We start from the raw sequence: 26,626 nt of genomic DNA on the forward strand, positions 1-26,626 counted from the left end.
TGAGAGGAAAAATAGGTCACTGACGGAAATGGCACGATGTATGGTCAAGCTTTACCGCATTCTTTTTGGCTTGAGGCCATCATGTGTGCCACTTATGTACTTAATAGGTGTCCTACAAAAGCTTTGCAGTCTATTACTCCATATGAAGCATGGCATGATAGAAAGCCTTCTATTGAGAACATGCGTGTTTTTGGCTGTTTGGCATATGCTTTGGTGCCACAAGTGCAGCGCAGAAAATTGGATGATAAGGCTGTCAAATGTATTTTTGTTGGCTATAGTGCTGAAAGCAAAGGTTACAGGTTGTATCATCCGCAAACAAAACGTATTCTGGTTTCACAGGATGTAGTGTTTGTGGAAGATTCTGTTCAGCCCTTGCTGTCATGTACTAGAGACAGTAATGTAAGCTCACAGGACATTTATGACACTTTGTTGCCTCTTTTCAGTGGTGGAAATACGAATGTAAGTTCCAATGAGGCAAATGTAGAGCCTATGGGGGTTTCTGAAAATGTTTCAAATCAGCCTATTACTGATGCAGATGTACATGATGTACTTGATGAGGAAAGGGCTGAAAATGAGCAGGCTAGAGGTATGCCAAAATGGCTGGTGCACACTTTGCGTGACGGTAAATTGGATGCACCTTTGTCTAGTCGTACTCGTTCAGGCTCTCTCCATGCATCTTATGCATCTGATTGTTATACTTTGGCTGTGTCTAGTTTACATGATGTTGAGGAGCCTCTGTCTTTTGATGAAGCACAGAATTCAGAAAATTGGATGGCTACCATCATGCAATTAGAATATGATGCACTTATAGAAAATGACACATGGACTTTATGTGATTTTCCTCCTGGTAAAAAGGCCAGCGGTACGAAGTGGGTTTACAAGTTCAAACGCAAGCCGGATGGTGAGATTGATCGCCATAAGGCTCGACTTGCTGCAAAGGGTTATGCACAGCAAAAAGGCATAGATTATAAAGAGACTTTTGCTCCCACTTGTCGTATGACTACTGTGCATTTTCTATGTGCATTGGCAGCTCATTTTGGTTAGGATGTACATCAATCAGACATTGTTACTGCTTTCTTGAATGGTGACAAATTGAGGAAGTTTATGTAACGCAGCCTCGCGGTTTTGTCATAAAAGGACAAGAGGACAAAGTGTGCAAATGTAAGAAGGCTTTGTATGGGTTGAAGCAATCTCCTCGTGCTTGGTATGAGAAAGCTGATACTCATTTGGTTAAACGAGGCTTTCGTAATAGTCCAACAAAAAGCACATTGTATGTAAAGCGTGAGGGTGATGTACTTCTCATTGTGGTTCTTTATGTTGATGACTTGCTGATCACTGGACCAAATGAGAGACATATTGTTGAATTTAAGGCTGATTTGAATGCTACTTTCAAGATGAAAGATTTGGGGCTGTTGCATCATTACTTGGGTATACAGTTTAAACAGTGTGATGGTGGTATTGCCTTGTGTCAGAAAAGTTACATAGAGACATTGCTATGTAAGTTTGGACTTGAGGATTGCAAACCTATTGCCACTCCCATGGAAACAGGTTTGAAGTTGAGTCTACATGATGCTGGTGATCCTGCTGATGTCACTCTTTAACAAACTGCTGTTGTCTGCGTCATTTATGTATGCAACACGAGGCCGGATATTCAGTTTGTAGTCTCACAGGTCAGTAGATTTATGCATAGCCCAGGGTCTAAGCATTGGCAGGCTGTCAAGAGGAATTTTTGCTACCTTAGTGGCACTTTACATCTTGGCTTGTTTTATCCCAAGGGGGGATCATTGCCGCCAGACTTACATGCTTTTTCGGACTCAGATTGGGCTGGTTGTTTTGACACACGAGTGTCCACAAGTGGTTGTTGTTTCATGCTTGGCAGTTCATGTATATCATGGTTGAGCAAGAAGCAACCTACTGTGACCACTTCGAGTTGTGAGGCTGAGTACATGGCAAACTTCACAGCTACGGTTGAGTGTGTATGGCTCAGACGCCTTATGGCTGATTTGGGTGTTGGACAGGACACTGCCAACACTATCTACACTGACAGACAGAGCGCATTGGCAGTTGCGAGGAACCCAGTTTTTCATGCTCGCACAAAGCACATTGAGGTGCATTACCACTATGTCAGGGAGAGGCTCTCAGCAGGAGAGATCAGCTTGGCTTATGTGCCAGCACGGGACAACCTTGCGGATCTTTTCACAAAGGCATTGTCTTGTGAGAAGCTTGAAGCTTTCCGCAAAGCTTTGGGCTTACTCCCCTTTGTGGACTGATCCTGTCCTCAAGGCATGGCACTTCCCTTTACTCATGTGCCAGCTCTTGTTCACCGCATCACTCCAGGGGGGATTTGTTACCATATACATGTGGTAGTGATGTGTGTGAACACACTAGGACCGCCGGGGCATTTTTTCCCTCTTTAGGAGGTTTTTTCCCCCGTGCATTGTATATACGCCCATCACTCTAGGGCTATCTATCATTCCATTGCACACTAAGTAACACACTCTCTATTGTGTGCCTTGAGCTTCCTTCGTCTTCTCCAAGCTGTGTGTGTTTCTCTGCAACCCTAATTCCAACACCTACAAGGCCATGATCTTCTAGATCATCATTGTCATGCATCTTGGTGTCAGTAGCACTAGTGGTGCCCTGATTTTGATATACGAGCTCAAAATCAAAAGTGTGCGTAGGTGGGATATCCTCACTGGCCATGGTAAACACACATTAATGTAAAGAGAGAAAAAAAAACGTCAACTTATACCTTGTAAAGCTTGAAGTCTTTGTGTTTTTATGCTCGGCAATTTGCGTTGCATGCAAACCTCGCTTCGTGGAAATTGTAGCGCTTCACGTGTCGTTTGTCGTAAGAACACCTTCATGGATTCTTAACAAAAACTCGTCATTTTTGTGAAGGCTTTTCTTCGCGTGTAAAGCTTCCTCCTTAAAGAAAAAGGAATTTTGGAGGAAAACTTGCATTTCTCCAAGAAGTCAAAAGGAAGGGTGAAACTACTTCCTTGAAGTTTGAAGCTTTCGTTTTCCTTCTAGCTTTCTTTTCAACACAAGTATGCTATCTTTCCTTGTTATACACAACAAAGCTAAAATAGCTCATATGGTAGAGTGTTGGCCTCTCACTCTCATGGGGTGGGTTCAACCATCCTTCATGCAAGGGCTTAGAGGTCCTTCTTACGTGCGCAGCCAACGGAGCCTCAGTGTTGTAGAGTTGCCGGTCGAGTTTGCCTTGGTCACTTGCCTTAGTTGCCCGTTGTGGGGGGCGGCTATTGTTGTCTATGTTCGCGTGCTACGCACAAGACTCTGTGCCTGCCTTCTTTTTGCTGTAGAGCGGAGGCGTCTCTGTCTGCGAATCGTGGGAGAGAAGCAGCACGTCACATGCACATGCAACCCGCTTTTCCCCTTTCCCAGAATAGCTCAGATACTAGTGAAAGGGAGGTGATAATGCGTGTGCCAGTCTCCACCCAACCATGCTCTCTTATAGCCTCCCCCCTAGCGTACACACTGTTCGGCTCTGCCGGTGGCCTTGCCCGTAGGACCCATGTCCTTATAGTTGCCATTATTGTAAAGCTAATGATCAATTGATCAAGCACTGTCCAAAAATGAAGGGAAAAGAGGCTAAGAAGAAAGAGGATGGTTCCACTACAAGTGTAGCTATTGTAGAGTCTTCTGTGAAAGGAGATTGCGATGTTGATGTAGATACGGAATGGGCTTTTAGTGCAGAGTGCACTTATGATCCTTATGTCCATGACGCATGTATGTCAGTTTTTGCAGATGCTCATGTGTGGTACTTTGACAGTGGTCCTATAAAGAACATTACCTCTCATCGTGACTTGTTTACCTCTCTCGAGGATGTCCCTCATGGGAATACAATCACTTGTGTGCCAACAATGCCTCGTATCTGATCAAGGGAGTTGGAAAGATTGTGTTGACTGCTGCGAATGGCAGTTCTTTCACACTTGTTGATGCACTTTATGTACCTGGGATCAAGAAGAATCTTTTTTCTGTATATGCACTTGCTAGACTTGGTCTTGTTGTCAAATTTGTGGATGACAAATGTATTGTTCATGATCTCATTTTTTGTGATGAAATTGTTGCATCTAGTATTTTGTGTCGTGAGATGTATAAGCTCACTTTGTATGATAAGTGTGGGTAGATTTTTGCAAATGCAGTTGTGGATTCAAAGGCCATTTCAAATGTAAAACTTTGGCATGCACTTTTTGGGCATCTAAATTTTGCCAGTTTGCTACGTTTTGCAAAAATCTAATATGGTTGCTTCTTTGCCACCTCTTGAAGCACCAATGAAGCATGTTTGTGAAGGATGTATTTTGGGTAAGATGCAGCGTTTGAAGTTTCCAAAGGATGGTTTAGTAAGGGCTACATGCAGGTTGCAGCTTTTGCATAGTGATGTTTGTGGGCCCATGCAACTTCCGTCCTTGGGCAACCACCTTTACTTCTTGAATTAATTCATTGATGAATACTCCAAGCATGCATGGGTGTATTCACTTAAAGCTAAGTATGCAGTGTTTATGTGCTTCAAACGATTTTTGGCTATGGCGGAAAATGTCTCTAAATGTACTATGGGCACCCTCCGTTCAAATCAAGGGGGGGAGGATATGTTTCATGAGTTTAATGCATTTTTGGCTAGTTGTGGGATAGAACACCAATGTACAGTGCCGTATACACCTCAACAAAATGGTGTTGCTAAAAAGAAAAACAGGCCGCTTACGGAGATGGCAAGATGTATGGTCAAAAGTCAAGCTTTTCCACATGCATTTTGGCTTGAGGCTATCATGTGTGCTACTTATGTACTCAACATGTGTCCTACGAAAGCTTTGCAGTCTATGACTCCATATGAAGCATGACATGATCAAAAGCCATCTATTGATCATTTGCGCGTTTTTGGTTGTCTGGCTTATGCTTTGGTGCCACAAACGCAACACAGAAAATTGGGTGATAAGGATGTCAAATGCATTTTTGTTGGTTAGAGTACTGAAAGCAAATGTTACAGGTTGTACCATCCACAAACAAAGCGTATCTTGGTTTCACGAGATGTTGTGTTTGTGAAAGATTAAGTTCATCCCTTGTTGTCATGTACTAGAGATAGTAATGTAAGCTCATAGGACATTTATGATAGTTTGTTGCCTCTTTTTAGTGGTGGGAACTTAAATATAAATTCCAACGAGATAAATGAACAATCTATGGGGGTTTTTGAAAATGCTACGGATCAGCCTATTTCTGATGCAGTTGTACATGCTATACTTGATGTGGAAAGGGCTGAGAATGAACATGCTAGAGGTATGCCAAAATGGCTAGTGCATACTCTGCGTGACAGTAAATTGGATGCACCTTTGTCTAGTTGTACTCGTTCAGGTTCTCGCCATGCATCTTATGCATCCGATTGTTATGCTTTGGTTGTTTCTAGCTTATGTGATGTAGAGGAAACTCTATCTTTTGATGAAGCACAGAATTAAAAAAAAATGGTTGCCATGCAATTAGAGTATGATGCACTTATAGAAAATGACACATGGACTTTATGTGATTTGCATCCTGGAAAAAAGGCCATTGGTACAAAGTGGGTTTATAATTTGAAACACGAGCCGGATGGTGAGATTGATCACTATAAGGCTCAACTTGTTGCAAAGGTTTATGCACAATAGAAAGGCATAGATTATGAAGAGCTTTTGCTCCCACTTGTCATATGACTACTATGCATTTTCTATGTGCATTGGCATCTCATTTTGGATGGGATGTACATCAATCAGATATTGTTACTGCTTTCTTGAACGGTGATATATTCGAGGAAGTTTATGTAACGCAGCCACACGTGTGGTTTTGTCATAAAAGGACAAGAAGATAAAGTGTGAAAATATAATAAAGCTTTGTATGGGTTGAAGCAATCTCCTCGTGCTTGGTATGAGAAGGCTAGAACTCATTTGGTTAAACAAGGCTTTTGTAACTGTCCAATAGAAAGCACTTTGTATGTAAAGCGTGAGGGTGATGCACTTCTCATTGTTGTTCTATATGTGGATAATTTGTTGATCACTGGTCCAAATGAGACACATATTTCTCATTTTAAGGCTGATTTGAATGCTACTTTCAAGATGAAAGATTTGGGGTTGTTGCATCATTACTTAGGCATACAATTTAAGCAGTGTGATGGTGGTATTGCCTTGTGTCAGGCACGTTACATAGAGACATTGCTATATAAGTTTGGACTTGAGGACTACAAGCCTATTGCCATTCCCATGGGAACATATTTGAGGTTAAGTCTTCATGATGCTGGTGATCCTGTCGATGCCACTCTTTACCAAATTGATGTTGTATGCCTTATTTATGTATGCAATATGAGGCCATATATTCAGTTTGGAGTCTCACAGGTTAGCAGATTTATGCATAGCATAGGGTCTCAGCATTGGCAGGCTGTTAAGCGGATCTTTCACTACTTGAGCGGCACTTTACATCTTGGGTTATTTTATCCCAAGGGGGGATCATTGCCGCCAGATTTACGTGCTTTTTCAGACTTAGATTGGGCTAGTTGTTATGACACACGAGTGGTTTTTGTTTCATGCTTGGCAGCTCATGCATATCATGGTTGAGCAAGAAGCAACCTACTGCGGCCACTTCTAGTTGTGAGGTTGAGTACAGGGTAGTCTTTACAGCTACGGTTGAGTGTGTATGGCTCAGACGCCTTATAGCTGATTTGGGTGCTAGATAGGACACTGCCAACATCATCTACATTGACAGTCAAAGCGCATTAGCAGTTGCGAGGAACCCAATTTTCCATACTTGCACAAGCACATTGAGGTGCATTATCACTATGTTAGGGAGATTGGGTTGGTTGTTATGACACACGAGTGGTTTTTGTTTCATGCTTGAGCAAGAAGCAACCTATTGCGACCACTTCTAGTTGTGAGGTTGAGTACATGGCAGTCTTTACAACTACGGTTGAGTGTAACTGTCTCTCTCTCTCTCTCTCTCTCTCTCTCTCTCTCTCTCTCTCTCTCTCTCAAAGCTCTGCCAAGGAAAGGCAATGGGCGACGAGATGCCACTACCAGGGGCTGCTTCATAGGTTTTTTTTAAACCTATTCAACGCAGGCAGGATCACGCAAACCCTTCGCCCACTTGGCTTATAGCAGTGATTGCTGATGCTGACCGCCTGCATTCGAACCCTGCAACAATCACACTCCTTTTGAAAAGGGACTTCATACGAGATGAAGAGGTAAATACCTCATGTGGAGATAAGAATATTCCTGGCTATTGAAAAGTTTAAGAACCTAGCAATATTCCCTCGGGACTAAGTGGCACGGGCATGGGAGGGTGGGATCTACGGCCGAGAGATTGTGGCATAGATCTGGAATGTGGGTACTCTATTACAAAAGTAATCTAAGGTACCCGTCTTTTGAAAGTAATCTAGGGTACCCCCATTTGCGGACGTGGGTTTTGAACCCGTGACGTCACCCATGAGAGGTGCATACCCTAACCACTACGCCATGCGTGTTCTGAAACGTGGAGCTCCTAATTTACTTAAAACATGTATGCAAAAGGGCGACAGCCAAAAGTAATCTAGGATACCCTAGATTACTTTTTATTACAAAAAGTAATAATCTAGGGTATTACTTTCGGCACTGCCACTGAGATCTATGTCCCACAATGCCCCCGCCGTAGATCCCACCCTCCCATGTCCGTGCCACTTAGTCCCGAGGCTAGTATTCCTCTGAAAAAGCATTTGAATCAACAAAATTTAGATTATGTTGGTAATTTTCCAGGATATGCCAGTTCCAAATGCGGGTATTTGTTGTTGACCAGCCACTTTTGAGCTGCGACCACCTAGAGCAGAGGCAGAATTTGGCAGCGCTTTGCGACGCTATGGAGGAGACGCCTCCCATCTTCCAAGAAGCTGCCCGCTGCGCAGTTTGCGGCTCGGCCTTCTCCACCTTCAGACGCCGGGTATGTATTCAGAGAGAGAGAGAGAGAGAGAGAGAGAGAGAGAGAGCTGTGTTGTCCATCAATCTCCGACACCAACGAGATCTTGTAGTTGGAGACTAGTTGTCTTCGTCCTCTTTTTCGCATCTTTTCTATTTCAACTGGGAGCTGCAATATTTTCACGAAGGAAGCAGCATATCTCTCTATGCTGGCACAAAAAGTGCAAGCTCAATACACAAGTTAAGCTTGACATCCTTTTGTTGGTTATTTTATGATTGATCTGATCGATAAACAGAGCTAAAACTATAGGATCCAGGCTTTACAAGCTGAGTGCATTAAACACTATAGTTAGCAAGCACAATTCATACAAGCTCTGAAATCCCTTTTGCGCTTGCCTCAATCCCTAAACACACGAATGCTGATTCAACCTTGTGGTAGGAGACCATTACTACGGTATATATAGTTGAAAGATCGGCATTGTTTACCATCAACCATGCCTTCTCATCACATGAGCAAACCAGCTAGTAATGCAGCTTATAAAACGTAGGCTGAGGGCCAGTCGCGCAAGCACATCCAATCACATTGTGCAACGCAAGAAGGTTTTCACAAATTTCTTTTGCTCAGCAAGCAGGCCTGCTAGGGTTTTCTTTCCTCTCTTGAACACATTCAGCTTGTTTCTCTGTTGTGGGGTGTAATTGAGAACTCTCTCGAAGGGCCAGAGTGTGCGAAGCATGTGAGCAACCCCATTACAGCCATACATATCCATCGAATATGGATAAGAAGAAATCGTTTGGTGTTGTAGTAACATATAGGGCACCACCAATCTTGCCACCTTTTGCAAAATCATCTCCTCGGGAAGCACACCTACCTCAGTGTTAGCCCCTCGCCAGGATCCATCCTGCACTCATGACATGACACAAGCAAAACTCACACATAAATCAGCATAAGGAGAAAAACATCTGGCCCACCTCCCAAACATATAACCAATACGAGCTCAACCTTGAGCTTGAGTGTTAAGTCTCTTGCGAGGATCCATTCTGCGCTCATGATATGACACAAGCAAAACTCTCACATAAATAAGAATAAGAAATGGACATCTGGCTCACTTCCCAGTCATATAGCCAATATGGGCTCACCATCAAGCTTGAGAGGTTGGAGCTTGCAGCTAGCGGGCTATCCTTTCCATGGCTTGACAAGCTCGTTTTTCCTTTTGGGCTTTTGATGCTTTTGTGTTTCAGAGACATCTCAAAATCTCTTGGCGGTTGCAAATTTGGATATGTTGCAAAAGTCAACGTTGATCCTCTTGAAGAACAATACACATTTGGTTGAATAGATTTTGATCATGACAAATTCAAAAAATTAGGGTTTTTAGCAACAAATCAGGGTTTCTACAGAAAATACTAGCATGTGTCTACCTGATGTTTGTTTGTTGATAGATAATAGATAGCAGGACTGATTTGGACAAGGAAGATGGATTTAAAAGCTTTTAGAGGGATGGGAGATGGATGTCCACTTCTATGGATTCGAGGACAAGAATCTGTTTGCTAGTAGAATTGGATACTTGTTTGATCGTGATTGAGATATTACTTTCCAATTGTCTGAACTTTTGATCTTATTTTGATCTGTTTGATTCTTCTTTGAGTACTACCTATATTTATTTGATATGGACTGAGCTTGCTGGGATCTGGTTGGTATCTATATGAACTCATTTGACTTGTTTATTCTTGTTTGGACTTGGTGGTATACCCGCCTTGAGTAGAGGAAATAATCCTGCTCTAAGCACATGCTTGAGCAGCTGGCTTGCTGTATGATCAGGCAAGAGTCTAGGTGGATTTGGTGGAATACTTGCTTTGAACGGATGGACTTCATGTATTCATGTTATGTGAATGCATTTATGAGTTATACACCTGTGGCTGTGGCATTTGACATTTGCATTTGCATGGCATTTTGTCCAGAGTTCCCCGGAATGCGGAACGGGATTGATGACAGGATCCCCACGGAACAGGGGAAAGGCTGGGGGTGGGAATGGGAATGGCGTGGAACGGGAGGCATAAAAAACACCTAAATAGTAAATAATGCTGGAGAGAGAGAGAGAGAGAGAGAGAGAGAGAGAGAGAGAGAGAGAGAGAGAGAGAGAGAGAGAGAGAGAGAGAGAGAGAGAGAGACGATGAAATGAAATGTTATATTGAACATCTTTAGAAGGCCAAAATGACTTATGAGACCAAACTGATACAATCTTGGTAGATCTAATCCAATGTCTGGCTACAATAAAAATGAAGTGAAGTAAAGTGAAAGACTAAAATCATCATCATCATCAGTGCCCGAGGATGCCCGACATCGGGCATTGTCCAAGAAAGTACTGCATTAGTCGCTAAAGAGCTTCGCCAATGTTCGCCTCTGTAAATAGTCGTACTGGGCGTCTCCCATGTCGTGCTAGAATAGTCTTGATATTTTGATGGAGCCTCCGTCGATGTCGTGGTCGCCCTCGTAGATGAGGGCGTCTAGCTCTCCTGAGCTCAATGGCTGTCTCAACTAATATGCCTCTGGTATAAGTGGGCTCTGAAGTCTGCTGTGAAGCATGCTCATGTGGCTGTTGAGTCCTTGCTCTAAAGAAGTCAGTAATCTCCCTCTGTGAATGTCTCCCATTGCTTGATCTCCTCAAGAGACTCTCTCTGTGTTTGCGTAGCTCCAGCAAAAACAAACCGAGGCATCTCTGAACCTGATATCTCATGACTCTAGCCAATGGTCCAAAGCCCTCTCTGACAATGAAAGCGGCCTCGCATCTCATAGTATACCACAAATGTGATGTAACTCTGTCTCTGGCTCTATATGACACAACTAGCATATCCTGGCCTCTGTTGGTATTCTCCAAAATCTGCCAGTCTCAGTCTCTAGCTGATGCGATGATGTGCACATCTGACCAATAGCACATTGTATCCCATAGGATAAATGATTGTCCATATAGGCTGGTCTGATCACATATCCGTCTTCTGTTAGTTGGAGAAGATGCTCTCTATAGAAAGCCATCTTCGTGCCCAACACTTGTGTCGGCTGTATCCATGTCATAGTCACAAGAGATGCGTTAGGGGACAGGGGACTTGGCTCAAGTGGATTTTTAGTGTAAAAAAGAGGGCGGGACGGCAAGTGGGGACGGGATGTTTTGGCATCTCAAGTGAACTGCCGAATGTGATCCCATTATTTAGTTTGGCTTTTAGGTATTTATTTTACTTATTTGTCAAAGTCTTGGGTAGGGCAATTTACTGAGGTTGCTATATAAGCAACCCCTTGCCTCCATTGTATACACATTCAATTATTCATTGCCAAGGTTGATTGGTTCAGGAGACTCTCTCTCTCTCTCTCTCTCTCTCTCTCTCTCGTGCTCACTCCCCTTGGTCTCTACAGTTCCGCATCGTCGACTTGGTATCAGAGCTTGGTGTAGCTCGGTGATTGAAGCCATTGGCGTGGAGGAGCAGCGCGCAAGAGAAGAGAAGAAGAAGACCCTACTCATCGCCGGCATCTCTCCGTGCGCTCTGCTTTCGACGTTCTAAAATGCTGCCCTCCCTTTCCTGTTGACAGTGCCCCTTTGCAGCCCACAAGGCCCTTCCCCTCCTGCATTTTAAGCTGCAGTGCAGCGTGCTGGATAGCTGCTCCACGAGCGTTTTGAAATGCTGCAGAGGTAGTCCCCTTGCGTAGCTGCAACCCCACCCCCCTTGGGCCACTATGGGCGTTCTGAAACACACTGCAAAGGCAGCCCGTGTGGCGCCACCTTCTCCCCTCTCCTTGACCGCCAGAGTATACGGGCGCAAAAGGCCAGCGTTTTCGCAAGGCTAGTAGCCCCTTTTTGGCGACACCTTGCATTATGGCCCATCGTTTTTTTTGAAACACCTAGGGCTGTGAGCATTGAAGGGTTGCTATCAAGGTGAAGAGAGGGAGCGGTGACGCGGCTTGAACGAGCAAAGTTTTGGCGTGGCATGTGAAGCGACTTGGAGCTGGACAAGCAAGAGCAGAAGGAGCGGAGAAGGCTTGAAGCATTTGTGGCTTGGTTTGTATGGCCATTTTTTGGAGTGCGAGAAGGTACCTGATTACCAGATCTTGCAACTTCAATATGTCCCCACCTTGCTCGAGGGTCGACAACATCGAGCAAAACCAACCAAAAACTATGGATAACGGATCGTCAACCATCCATTTAGCGACCTATGCATCGGCACAGTTCTCAAGGAACCCGACAAATTGTTTGGCTCGAGATTGTGAAGTCAAAAGCAAATCTAGGAGTTCGCTAGAGGACAACGGTAAAGGTTAGTTGGACGAGGATGGCAGTACCAGTACTCAGTTAGCTGCCTCGGTACCCACAAGGTATGATCACAATTGTCATGAATGTGACTCGACGATGAGGAGATCGACATGGCACACGTGGTGGTGGCCACAGTGGCCTCGACCTCAGATTTCTAGTCAAAAGGAAGGTGTCACCACTAGCTTCAGCCCAGAGAGAGGGGCTAGCAATGCTCATTATAATTAATTTGGACGCTTGTGTTGGAGTTCAAGTTATTGGTGTTTGGACCCGTAGGTCGGAGTTCAATGCACATGCATCTGGTAGGGAACCAATCAGATGTCTAAACAACACACTATGGATGAGTGCACCAATCCATTGTTGTTGGTCAGATTATGGACAAGATGTGTTCCAATAGTTCATTATTATCTTGGAGTTTTATATTTTGGACGTGATGTGTTCATAGTTCACGAATGGGGATTATTGGATGTAGTATGGTCTACAGTTCAAAGTTTCTACAAAGGCAACCGATGCTCAAGATGGCATTACTTTCAGGTACAAAGTTGAGGAGAGCAACACCGAGGTGTATCCAGTTGATGGCCACTATTGCATCGACTTGGTTTCACTATTGATGTCCACTATGAGCTGCAGAGAGGTTGTTAGAGTTTTGGTATCTCAAGTGAACTGTCCAATGTGATTCCATTATTTAGTTTGGCTTTTAGGTATTTATTTTACTTATTTGTCAAAGTCTTGGGTAGGGCAATTTACGAAGGTTGCTATATAAGCAACCCCTTTCCTCCATTGTATACACATTTAGTTATTCATTGCCAAGGTTGATTGATTTAGGAGTCTCTCTCTCTCTCTCTCTCTCTCTCTCTCTCTCCCCCCCCCCTCTTGGTCTCTATGCTTCCGCATCGTCGACTTTGACACGGGAAGCCCAAAAATGGGCGTCCCTATGACTATGATCCATGTGCTCCTGGTGTCTAGCTAAATCAAATTCTGACGTATGAGTCTAGTGGTCTCTGTCCGTGTGAGAGATAGGGAGGGTGCATCCAAGGAGTACCGGAACGGAGGCAGTCTATCCATGCTGAATTCATGTGATTGAAAACCATGATGTCATCTATCCATGCCAACATGCTGTGTCCCCTTATAGCGCTAGCTGTTGAGATGACTCAAGGGCTAGCCGAGCATATCTGTCTTTAGGAAGGTCCCATAAATTATGCAGGAAGGATAGTGATCTAGTAAGGGCCTCGACCATGAGAGGGGGGGCAGCTAGCTTGGCTTGAATAATCTCATGTGGCACTGAGGCCTTAGCCCGAATCATTTGAGAGATCATAGAGACTAGAGGCCTCTCCATACATCTCCAACCATCAGTGCTACCAGATTTGCCATGGTGGTCCACCGAGGGTCCCCAAATCTGAACCCCATAGAGCATAGCGGAAGCCACAAGAGTGTCAAAAAGTCACAGCTTTGTTCGAGGTTCCTAAAATTGAACGTGCGAACACATCTTCTCCAGTCCTCCCAAGGCTGCATAAGCTCTCGTCAGTCTAGTTTGCTGCTCTCCTCAATGAAAACACCGGTCCATTGAAGACTACCCCAAGATAGGTATGTATCTGTATACTCCAGCGTCTCCTCGCCATATGTAAAAGTGGGTGCTGACCTCGTGACCCCACTGTGGTGTGGTGTTAAACACCATAACCTGGTTTTCCCCAGGTTAACAGACAATTTACTATTGTGGGCAAATGTGTACAAAGCCTTCAAATGGCGCTGCATCCCCTTCGAGGAGCCAGAAATTAACACAATATCATTAGCATCTAACAATAGTGGGATCCATGTCCCTGCCAACTGTGCTCCTCTATCACCATCCCTCTCAATATAGTTAGCAACCTCATCCACATCCATGCCAAATAGTGTACGAGATGGTGGGCAGCCCTGTCTCACCCCAATATTGGAGTGAACCAAATTAGAAATCCTCTCTGGAGTGCGTACATGCCCCACTACTAACTTGTATAGAGCCATGATCCCCCAAATCAACTTTTTGGGTACCCCCATCTCTTGCAGTTTGCGCATCAATCTAGCTCTAGGCACTATATTGAAGGCTTTGCGGAAATCAACAAAGCAACAATAGAGCCGTCTCTCACGTGATCTCCTCTCCTCAAGAATGGCTCTAAGTGTCAGAATATGATCAAGAGGAGAGAACCTCTCCTGAAATCTGCCTGTCTTGCTGCCCGTACACCCTCTCTCTGCCCATCTAGTTAAATGCTGCTTAAGGATGGGATGAGTACAACCGTGCCAATGTGTGCCCAATCATAATAGTGCCTCTGTTGGTGCAGAGAGAGAGAGAGAGAGAGAGAGAGAGAGAGAGAGAGAGAGAGAGAGACAGAGAGAGAGAGAGAGAGAGAGAGAGAGAGAGAGAGAGAGAATTATCGTCCATGGAGGTCAGATATGACCCATGGGACCAAATGAAAACATTACATCCACTTCTTCTAGGTGAGGGTAATCGACACATCAATTAAGGACTAAGAGTCCATCGAAAGAAAACCCAACAGGAAACCTGTGTGAGCAGAGAGTTGGCTTAGGAGCTCAAAACTCCTGGATGATGGCCTTCCCTCCACAGTATACTGCCCCCTTTCCTTTGGCTCGTGCTGCACGCACTTTTTTTAGCTCATTCACCTTTGTGCTTGACTTGTGTTGAGATGAGTTCTTCGGCAATCCAAAATCCGGTGTCTTTGAGAAGATGCGATTGTTTGAGTAATCAAAGCCGTTCCTACTTGTCTTTGAACTTGAGAATGGCATGTTCACTCGGTCTGTGCTTGGTGTTGTACTTGTTGATGATACATTCTACTGCATCGTAGTCGACGTGGACCGGTTTAAGAGTCTCGTTGAGGAGGTTAATGCATTCGGAGAAGTCTTGTTTGCTGTCACAAAAATACGGAAGCGTAAACTGACTTTTAATTGTATTTCAAATACTCAAGAGAATTAGAGAGAGAGAGAGGAAAAGCTTGACACTTCATTGGGGACCAGAAGAAGGGCTGGTCCCCCCCCCCCCCCATAAAGAGATTATCTTTATTACTAAGGGAGAATCTTTACAAGCACAAGAACGGGGCAATAGCCCGTCCTTTATTCTTTCTTTTCTGCTTCTTACTGAGAGAGTGTGAAAGCTACTCTTTTAATACTAAGAGGATTTTCCCTCTGCTATAAGATTTTGGGAAGCTCTTGAAAACGAGTCTATCTTCCACAAAACTCAACGGAAGCTCTCAATAATGAGAGTCTACCTTCCGCTAAAGTGTGTCCCTTTATGCATAATCATTCTTACCTGAGCACCTTCCAATGCCGAAATAGAGACCTTTTTCGCGATGGAATCGCACCAAACTTTGTGTATGCGTAGTGTAGGTAGAGAAGAACTTGATTCTATGTGTATTTTGCTGAATTTCACCCTAAAAGAGATCATTAGGGGCTGAAAACAGAGAATTTATAGCCACCACACTCTACGAAGAGAGTGCCTGTTGCAACTTCTCGCGATGAAACTTCACCAAACGTTGGCTATGTCTATGAGAACCCTTGTTCTAGACAATGGGAGCACGAGGCCACCACATATGTCGCAAGGGGCTACTCTCAAGCTTCCATGGAGGGCTCCAATGCGTAGAGCATACTCACAATAGGGGGGTAGGAGCACTGCCAACACTGAGAAATGGGGGAGGGGGTGCTCTTATCAATCCAGCAGGAAGAGGGGGCGCTAGGAAAGAGAGAGGGTGAGAGTGAGAGAGAGCTAGTTTTGCATTGGTAAGTGTGCCAAGTGGCACACTTAATAACTTTAAAACCATTCAACTTTCACATTTAAAAGTCCCTAGGCTATTAATAAAATGTGCAAATTAACTCACAACTGCACACACAGATGCTACTAATGAAATGTTAGCTGCTCCCGAGCACAATGCCGTATCGACACTGCTCTGGCATGACCTGTTCGCACTTGTTCGGCCATTTGATCTAGCGCAAATCATTTTCCTAAGGCCGTAAAAATAATTCAGGCCTTAGGGTTACTGTTGTTCTAAGGACCCCATCTCATTCCTGTGCTTGCACTAGCGCGCGTAATTTTTTGAGCCTGAAATCTGAGGCTACTATCTACCCCTTCATGGAAGACCGATTTCCCAATCACTAGGGCTTCAGGGTATTTTCTGCTAGGGTCTCCCTGAGGTGCTCTAGCCCAAACTTGGGTGCACCCGAGGCCCGAGAACTGCTAGATCTATTCTGATGTGCACACAACTAATTGGATAATTCTTTTCTCGTAAATAAATTAATTATTTACAAAGTCTGATATAGTTACATCCATGTTGGTTCTAAACAGTTGACCTCAACTGTAGAGCGTCAACATAACTGTGCAAGATGTCTGGGTAGTCCTTGAGATCGGACTCAGTCATCCACTTTGTAATTAAAGGGGTATAATTCTTTAACTTGACTAAATACTTTCGATGTAGGCTCCCGGACTTTAGTTGTCTCTCAGAGTGGTGTATTATCTGTTCAGGTTGAAGGATTTCCTCAGTCTCTTCAACTTCTGGAGGATCTTCTTGTAGTGGCGCCACTGGAGGAGGTCCAACATATGTTCGGAGGAGACTTACATGAAAAGCATTATGGATGTGCCAATGAGGAGGCAAATCCAATCTAAAAGTCACGTCATTGACTTTATCTGTAATCTTGAGAGGGCCGTAAAATCTATGGGAAAGTTTAACAACTTTCCCTTTTCCGACCCGCTTTTTCAATCTAGCTTTCTCAAACTTTAGTAGGACATATTGTCCTTTTTCAAGATTGAGATTCCTTCTGTGCTTGTCTGCTTTTCTCTTCTGTTGCTCTTGAGTACGAAGAATCGCTTGCTTTACTTGTTGATAGGCAATATCAATATTGCGCACAAATTCATTTGCGGCGAAGATGTTTTCTTTGGTAACCATAATAGGAAGTAAGAGTGGCTTCCCATAAATAATTTTGAAGGGAGCTTTACCAGTTGAGGAATGCATGGTATTATTATACGCAAACTCAACTAATGGTAAGTACTGTTCCCATTCGGATTGTCGTTCCGAAACATAGCACTTGAGGAGGTCTAAAACAGTGGTATTAGTGATTTCGCTTTGACCATTTGTTTGAGGATGATAAGCTGACAAAAATTCAAGCTTAGTTCCCAAGTTCTCGAACAATGCTTGCCAAAATAGGCTAGTCATGCGAGGATCTCTGTCTCGCTGACACTAGTCTTTGGCAATCCATGATGTTTACAAATCTGAGCTAGAAATATTCTAGCCATGTGATCAGCTTTGATCGTCTTCTTAACTGGAAGGAAATGTGCTTGCTTACTGAATCTGTCTACTATAGTCCAGATTGCATCATTTCCATTCTTGGATCTAGGAAGATCCGTAATAAAATCCATGGCAATACTTTCCCATGGCGTGTTAGGCATAGCGAGTGGCTGAAGCTTGCCATAAACTTTATGTCTGTTGTATTTCACTTTTTGGCAGATTAAACACTTGCGTACATATTTTTCAATGTCCGCACGGAGTGTTGGCCACAAAAGAAATATCTTTTGAGAGCACTAGTGGTAGCAGCAATTCTCCGATGCCTGGCATAAGGAGAATTGTGTGCTTTATCCATCACCTTCTGTCGTAAGGGCTGAGCTATGCATATTGCTTGTTGACGATATAGTGTATTGTCCCTAATGGAATAAGGTTGCCTTGAGTGACCAGCTTGAAGATCTGCCCAAATTGTAGCGAAGTCTGGATTACATCTCATTGAGAGATTCTAGTTCCTCATGATAAATTGTTGTCAGTGCATTGATCTTTGGACACCTGGAGAGAGCATCTGCAACTGCATTCTTTGTTCCAGAAGTGCGTAAAATCTGAAAATGGAACATTGAAAGAAAGTTTGCCCATCTCATCTGTTTTTCTGATAACTTCCTCTTTGTGAGAAAGTAGCGAAGACTCTGATGATCTGTCTTGATTATAAAATCAGCTCCTAGGAGATAATCTTTCCAAATGGAAAGAGCATGAATTACTGTCATTAGCTCTTTTTCATAAATGGAAGCATGCGACTCTGCATCTTTAAGGCGCCGACTTTCATAGGCTATGGAGTGACCTTGGTTCAAAACTGCTCGTACACAATCTCCAGATGCATCGCAGTATACCTCGAAAGGTTTGTGAAGATCAGGGACGGTGAGAACAGATCCATGACTAAGTAGATACTTAAGCTTGTCAAAAGCTTGTTTTTGTCCAGGCCCCCAATGGAATGGAATCCGCTTCTTTGTCAGATCATGGAGGGGACCTGCTATGGCGGCAAAGGTTCGAATGAAACGCTGATAATAGGAACAGAGGCCGAGAAAACTTCGTACATTATGTACTGTAGTTGGCGTAGGCCATTCTACAACTGCTTGAATCTTATCAGGGTCCAGTCTCACGTGGTTGTGAGATACTATATGGCCCAAATAGTGGATTTCTTTTAGAAAGAACTCACTCTTCTTAGCATTCACAAATAATGTGTGTTTGCGTAATTCTTCAAACACTAATGCGAGATGCTTATAGTGTTCTTCTTCCGTCTCTGAGAAGATTAAGACGTCATCAAAGAAAACTCCTGTAAATCTTCTATATGAGTTAAAGATTCTGTCCATCATTCTGTTGAATGTGGCTGGTGCATTAGTGAGTCCAAAAGGCATCACTAAGAATTCATACAACCCAAAGGTTGTTCTAAATGAAGTCTTATGTACATCCTGAGGAGCTATGCGGATTTGATGATACCCGCTTTTCAAGTCTATATGACTAAAGACAGTAACTCCTCGTAACTTATCAAGAATGTCATCAATCTGAGGGATTGGAAATTGATTCTTGTTTGCGATCTTGTTTAGAGATCTATAGTCTATGCACATGCGGAATGTGCCACCCTTTTTCTGTACTAGCAAGACAGGTGAACAATATAGAGAAGTAGTAGGCTTTATTAAGCCCTTCTCCAAAAGTTCGTTGACCTGTTTGAGGATTTCCTCTTGCTGCATTAGACTAACTCGATAAGGGGGTTGATTTGGAGGAGAACTTTTTGGGATCAAATCAATTGTATGATCCTCAGGTCGAGAAGGTGGGAGTTCATTTGGAAGTTTGTCTACAAAACAATCTTTAAAACTTTCTAATAACTTAAGTCTTTTTTGCTCTAAAGAGGAAGAAAGTTGTGAAGCAGACACATCTCTCTCTCTTGCAAAAATCAAGTACGTTGAAACACACTTTTTCATTACTTTCTTGATTGCAATGTGATTGGTGATGGGGATACGCCAATCACCTGCATCCGCAAGTACAAGATATTCCTTTCCTTTATGATCAAAGGATAAAGTTTTCTGAACATAGTCAGGAATGGGATGCATCTTGTAGTGTCAAGGCATTCCCAAGATGACATCACACCCTTCAAGTGAAGCTAGTAAGAAAGACTCTTGATCTTTATAGTTGTCGACCTTCAAATTCAGCTTCCGTATGATTGGAGTAGAACTAGAGTTCTGCCCTTTGAAACCAGATTGTGCTTGAATAGAAACTCCAAAACGGTTGGGCTGTAAATTCAGGTCATTGGCTAGCTTTGTAGAGATGAAATTGTTTGTACTACCAGGATCAAACAGAATAAGAGCCCGTTGGTTGTTGATGCTACCCCATGCTTTGACAAGAGCTCTTTCTTTTCCATCCTTGGTTGTATTCCCCTGTACATCCGGGACTGCATTGGAAGAGGGTGGTTGCGGGGTTTTAGTAGGGCAATCACCCTTCATATGTCCAATTTGTCCACACTTGAAGCATCTTCCTTCGCTAATGTAGGTTCTCAATTTAGCAGGAGAGATATTTTCCTTTCTTGGGCTGATTTGGCTTTGCTTCCGCATTGGAGGCGGTTCTTTTCTTTTTTTGAGAAGAAGAAGTAGAGGTAGGCTGCTTATGGAGAGCCTTCTGCTTGGCATGATAGGTGCTTTGCTCCATCTTCCTGGGAGTACCCTTGTCATATATTCCATCAGCTATGCGAGCTAATTCCATAAGCATCTGCAAGTTACCTCGAGGGTAAAGCTTCATAGCCTTTTGCGAGGCTTCATGCAATTCTACTTCAAACTTGCGCATCTTCTCCGAATCTTCAATCTTCTTGAATGGAGTGACTTTCAAGAGAACGTCCCAAAACCTATCCACATAGCGTGGAACAATTTCGTTCTCTGACTGTGAGAGTCGATCCCATTCTTTCTTTACCTCTTCCTCATAGTTTGGAGGAAGGAACTGTGCCTAGAACTCCTTCTTGAAAGCAGTCCAATCTTGGGATTTGCGTTTTTCTAGGATCAGGGTTAACCACCAACTGCTGGCGGTGCCTTTCAAGTACATACTGACATGGCGAAGCTTGGATCTGTCTTTAAAGTTCCCTTCTGCAAATGCAACTTAAAATTGGCGGATGAAAGCCAAAGATTTGTCATTATCCCGCCGTCCATTGTAGGTGTCGAATTTTACATCTTTATCACCTGACTTGAATGTTTTCTGCTTGTGGTGCTTCCTCTTATGATGCTCCTTCTTTCTATGCTTAGACTCCTTAAGGACAGGAGTCCTTTCCCTTGAATGCACTTCCCGCTGCGATCGATCGTCAAGAAACATGTCTTCTAGAGCGACTATGTCATCCAGATCCTTCATGAAAGAAAACTGAGGAGAATCAGGAGGATCGTGCTCTTGAACCTTTGGATTAAACCGGACATGACGTTCTGGAGGTTTCCTCTGCCTCTTGTGCATGTGGGAGGTTCCAATTAAAGGATCTTTCTTTGGTTCTTGCGTCTTCATCTAGATCCTTCATGAAAGAAGACCGAGGAGAATCAGGAGGATTGAAACCGACGTGTTCAATCCAAAAAGGGCGGTAGACTTTACTTCAAACCTTGATTTAGCTTTCACCCATTATTAGTCGTCTATTTTACCTGTACTTTCAAGACACAACAAAGGGGAGAGGGATACAGGCTGCTAGATTGCACCTGTATGAGTAGACCGACACCAGATTGGCCCCTAACTTAGGCGCCCCTTTCGGTATTTCTTTATTGTTCAAAAGAGGGAATAAACGTTGTGGTTCCCTACAAGCTGCCCCGCACAAACTCGGCTGAATTTCCACTGTTCCGACCTGATTTCGGCAGCATAACTGTACTAGGACATTTCACAGTCAGTATTCCCACGCCTTGACTGACCTTCCCGACGCATACAGGCACTTTACAAAACCTGGCGAGAATCTGCAGCACGCTGAATTCTCTGTTTTCAGCCCCGAAAATGCGCCAGATCACCTGTACAGCGGTCCCCTCGTGTCCCCGAACCTCCTGGGGGTATTAGGGACCGTTTAGGGCCAAAACCCTAAACCTGCAAAAATACACAGCAGGCTGTAATTTACTGTTTCGGGCTCCGTTTCGCGTGCCGGTCGCATCCGTAGCAAGTCCTTGAGCTCCCGCACCTGTAGGGCTACTTGCCCTTTGAATCGGACGAGATTTCTGGGGTGAAACCTCTCCGAATTCACCTGTACCTGCGGGGGGATTAGCCGCTAGCTAATCCAGTACCTGTGCAAGAGGCTCTTGCCTCGGCAATCGCGCATGAACCCACACAACTGTACATTGGTCAAATAAAGAGCCCACTAGAGGGGCATAACATACTGCCCTAGGGGAGAGAGAGGGCAGTGCGTAGCGTGTAGGGCATCACTCCTGGCACCGCACTGTACATAGGAGGGAAAGCAAGCACTCCATGGCTCTCAACCTGTGACATAGACTTGCAAAATGAGCCTCCCAGCTATAAATCACGTTTTTGCCTTCTCTATAAGTAGTAAACTGGCCTCAGAGTGCCAAGTGTCACTCATTTGTGCATTTTCCCGCTTTAGACCCTCGGGTCTAAAAATATCTCACCTGCAGCCTCTGTTGACTTGGCCATAGAGTAACAAAATGATCCCCATGTCAAACTGCACGTAATGACGCGAAGACATTTTCAGGTCCCAAAATAGCAGTTCCCTAAATTTTAGGAGATGCTGCCATTGTATCTTTCTAGGTCATCCGACCCTCTTTGTACACTGCGGCCACATCTAGAACTGAAATGTAGCCTCTGTAGCAAAGGATTCCACTTTGGCTAGTCAATGACCCCACTTTGGCTAACCATAGTCTTTGTCCAACCTTAGTGCTCTCTTGCCCTCAGGCCTGGACTCCCTCTGGACAGTTCCACACTAGCTATGCAATGCAGGGCAGTTAGATTTCCCGAGGGGTGTTTCCAAAAAGTGAAAGTAAATAGATAATAAGAAAGAAATCAACAAAAAGGATAGATAGTAGTCACACGCTGGTGACATACCCCCCTCTTGAAATCTCAAACGTCCTCGTTTGCATCTATGTCGTTCATGCTCCTAGTCAACACTGATGTATTCAACACCTGTCGACACATGTACGACACATACATGCTCATTGTCAACCCTGGTGTATTCAACACCTCGTCGACTCATGTATTGCCTGCGTATGAACCGTGTCCCAATGACATAGGGGTAGCTTCGCACTGTGCCATTGCTTTGAGTCACTAACTTTCCAATGACAAAATGGTAGCTACACATTTTGCCACTGTCTTATAGTACACGTTGGATCCCGTAACACTTTCGAGCATACCGAAACCGACAGTTTAAGAATGCAGTTACACATGTACTCTTTATTAGAAGCAATTACTGTATCCTTGACAAACTGACAAGAAATACTCACTTCTATAGCACTAATCAAACTTTTGGACATTCCATAAGAGCAATTGCCAAACTGACAATCTGTACAGCTCTAACATTCATGTAACAAGTATTTTATTTGAGCTCACTTTAAATACCATGTACATCATTTGTTTCAGAAGCCATTGTCACACTGACAATCCATGTAGCTTTGAAACTCAAGGGGTCAAGGTAGGTTGCAAATCGAAGGCTTCAAGGTAAAGTGATAACACAGTTGGTGACTCTGCAAGTTCACCTTCTTCCATCCACTTAGCATCCATTGGTGGATAGTTTCTGAACTTTACCAAGTAACGCCTAGCAACCTTGCCTCTCACTTTCCTTTCCTTATGTGCCAAAATCTGTTCAGGGACCAAGATCTCGTCAAGTTCCTCGACTTCCGACTGATCTTCAACTGGCATATCTTCTGGCACATCACCCACATAGGGTCTGAGAAGACTCACATGAAACGCATTGTGAATCTTTCAACTGTCAGGCAATTTCAGCCTATATGCAATATCACTGATTATGTCGCACACTTGAAAAGGCCCATAGTAACGCATGCTGAGCTTTGGAAACAGTCTTTCCTTGCCCTTCATCTTCTGTAACCTTGCCTTTTCAAAGCGCAAAAGCACCCAATCACCAAGTGAATATACCACTTCACGACGGTGACGATCAGCTGCTTTCTTTTGCTTTGCCTGAGTCTTTTCTAAGGCCACTTTGACTTTCTTGTACATTTCATCTATGTCCTGAACATACTTATCTGCTTCAAATATCTTGTCCTTTGTATGCAGTATGGGAGGAACTTTCTTGCCACCTTCAACTATCTCACAAGGTGCCTTGCCAGTTGATGAATGCACTGTATTATTGTATGCATACTCCACCAATGGCAAATACTGCTCTCACTTTCCTTTATGCTTTGACACATAGCACTTCAGCAGATCTAGGACAATAGAATTTGCCTCTTCTGACTGCCCATCTGTTTGAGGATCAAAGGACGAAGAGAATTTGAGCGTGGTGCCCATATTCTCAAATAAGCCTCTCCAGAACAAACTTGTCATGCGTGGATCACGGTCGCTAACAATCGACTGTTGCATGCCATGATACTTGAAAATATTGCTCATAAACAAGCGTGCCATCTGATTTGGCTTTATCTTCTTCCTGACAGGAATGAAATGAGCATGTTTGCTGAATCTGCAAATAATGGTCCAAATACCATCATTTCCTGTCTGCGTTCTCGGAAGATCAAAGATAAAATCCATAGCAATACTTTCCCATGGTTTATCTGGAATAGGTAGTGGTTGCAATAACCCTGGTGCCTTTTGCCTGTCAAACTTGACCTTCCGGCAAATTAGGCATTCTCTCACAAAGGCATCCACATCTCTTCTCAATGTAGGCCAGTAGAAGAATGTCTCAACTGCATTAACTGTAGCATCAATACCACGATGCCCTGCATACGGTGGGACATGACTCTCTTCTATAACTTTGCGTCGCAATGGCTTTGTGACAGACAATCTGCCATGCATCATCATGAACCCATCTTTGAGAAGATAGTGTTCATGACGTTGTCCATCCCTTAGCTGCTAGAAGACCCTTGCAAAATCTTCATCATTTTCATACTGTTCCCTCATATCATCAAGTGCATGATGATAAGGAATCGACACAGCTGAAATTTGTGGCTTCCTTGACAAGGCATCAGCCACAACGTTCTTCTTGCCTTCCACATGCACAATCTGAAAGTGGAACATGGACAAGATATTTGCCCATCGCATATGCTTCTCAGATAGCTTTGTCTGTGTCAAGAAATATCGCAAGGTCTGATGGTCCGTTTGGACAACAAAGTCTACACCTAGCAGGTAGTGTTTCCAACTTAAGAGCGCATGAATCACAGCCAGTAACTCTTTCTCATAGACCTGCATGGTCATCTCTGGCCCTTGCAAAATTCTGCTCTCATAGGCTACTACCCTGCCATCTTGCATTAGCACTCCACCAATGCTACTACCACAGGCGTCACACTGGACCACAAATGACTTCCTAAGATCTGGCAACACAATGACTGGATCTGAAGTCATCTTTTCCTTTAAGAGATTAAAAGCTGAAATCTCTTTCTGTGTCCATCTAAAGGTGACTGCCTTCTTTTGAAGAGCATGTAAAGGTGAAGCAATCTCTGCGAAATTTCGGATAAACCTTCTGTAATAGGAGCATAGTCCCAAGAAGCTTCGGACATCATGCACCGTCTTCAAATCTGGCCATGACTTGATCGCTTCAACTTTTGCAGGATCCATTTTGACACCATCCTTTGAGACAATGTGTCCTAGAAAGTGAATCTCTTCCAGAAAAAACTCACTTTTCTTTGCATTGATGAGCAACCTATGACTGCGTAACTCTTTAAACACAATGGCCAAGTGATGCCTATGCTCCTCTTCATTCTTTGAGTAGACTATCATGTCATCAAAGAATGTACCAACAAACTGTTGGTGTGGACAGAAAATTCTGTCCATCATCCTATTGAACGTAGCAGGAGCATTTGTGAGACCAAAGGGCATCACTAAAAATTCGTAAAGGCCAAACGTCGTTCTAAAAGCAGTCTTATGCACATCCTCTGATCTAATGCAGATCTGATGGTACCCACTCTTTAGATCTATCCTGCTAAACATAGCTGCTGCTCCTAATTTGTCCATAATATCATCAATTCTAGGTATAGGGAACCTATTCTTGATGGTATTCTTATTCAGTGCATGGTAGTCGATACACATACGCCATGAGCCATCCTTTTTCCGCACCAATAACAGTGGAGAACAGAATGGAGATGAATTGGGCTGAATCAGCCTCTTTTCTAACAACTCCTATACTTGGCCCATTATCTCTTTCTGCTGAGCCGCACTAACCCTATACGGAGGCTTATTTGGTGGGCTATTGCCTGGCACCAAATCTATCGCATGGTCCTCGGGTCTCTTTGGCGGTAATTGAGACGGTAATGAATCGGAAAAACAATCACTATACTGTTGTAAAAACATTGACCTTTCTTTATCTAGCACAGATAAATTTGATTCATCACAATCTGACACTTCACGAGGAAAAACCAAGTACGCAGAAAGATGCTTTTTCATTACAGAAGTAATAGCAGAAGCTGATATAGTGGGAATAGACTCCCCTTTAAGCTCTACATCCAGAATGTGAGTCTTTCCCCTGCTCTGTACAGTGATCTTTTTGTTGTAGGCATCCATGATTCCCTGTACACGAAACAACCAAGGAATACCTAACAACACGTCACATCCGTCCAGTGGCATGATGTAAAATTCTTCAGCATCTACATAGGACTGGATATGTAGACGCAACTTTCCAATGATGGGCGTCACAGCCTCTGTATGGCCAGGACATGCCAAATCTGCCTCTGCTGTATACCCCATCTCTTCATGTCTGATTCCCAACTTTGAAGCCAATTCCGGGGAAATGAAGTTGGCTTTGGCACCTGGATCAAAGAAGATGAGCACTGTTTGATCCCTGACCTTTCCCCATGCTCTGCAAAGCTCACTTGCATCTGAATTTGGCTTGTCGCCCACCATATCTGGCACTAGACCAGCCATGGGCTTCTTTCCTTTCCTGTCCTCCTTGTCTTCAGAATCAGCTGGCCTTTTCTTTGTAGGACAGTTGTAAGCAATGTGGCCAGGCTGCTCACAAATAAAGCATTTGTTCTCTGTCCTCAGGACCTTCTTTTGC

The 26,626-nt window shown here is 43.8% G+C and overlaps 1 protein-coding gene across 4 annotated transcripts in view; it reads left to right on the forward strand.

Moving 5' to 3' along the window:
• The first annotated feature begins 7,788 nt into the window (after positions 1–7,788).
• Positions 7,789–26,626, forward strand: part of LOC147465806 (Ankyrin repeat family protein) — a 70,180-nt gene continuing 51,342 nt past the window's right edge. For 3 of the 4 annotated variants that reach the window (XR_015189454.1, XM_086522068.1, XM_086522081.1), the window contains exon 1: positions 7,790–7,947. Coding sequence is in view for 1 of the 4 variants with exons in the window: in XM_086522068.1 (XP_086378194.1) it covers positions 7,867–7,947 (81 nt within the window). In the remaining 3 variants the exon portion in view is untranslated. Of the gene's footprint in view, positions 7,948–26,626 lie in introns of all 4 variants that reach the window. The other variant, XR_015189456.1, reaches the window with a different exon arrangement.

Source organism: Adiantum capillus-veneris, chromosome 1 (assembly GCF_014529385.1).
Source record: "Adiantum capillus-veneris isolate H3 chromosome 1, ASM1452938v2, whole genome shotgun sequence".
NCBI classification, from domain to species: domain Eukaryota; kingdom Viridiplantae; phylum Streptophyta; class Polypodiopsida; order Polypodiales; family Pteridaceae; genus Adiantum; species Adiantum capillus-veneris.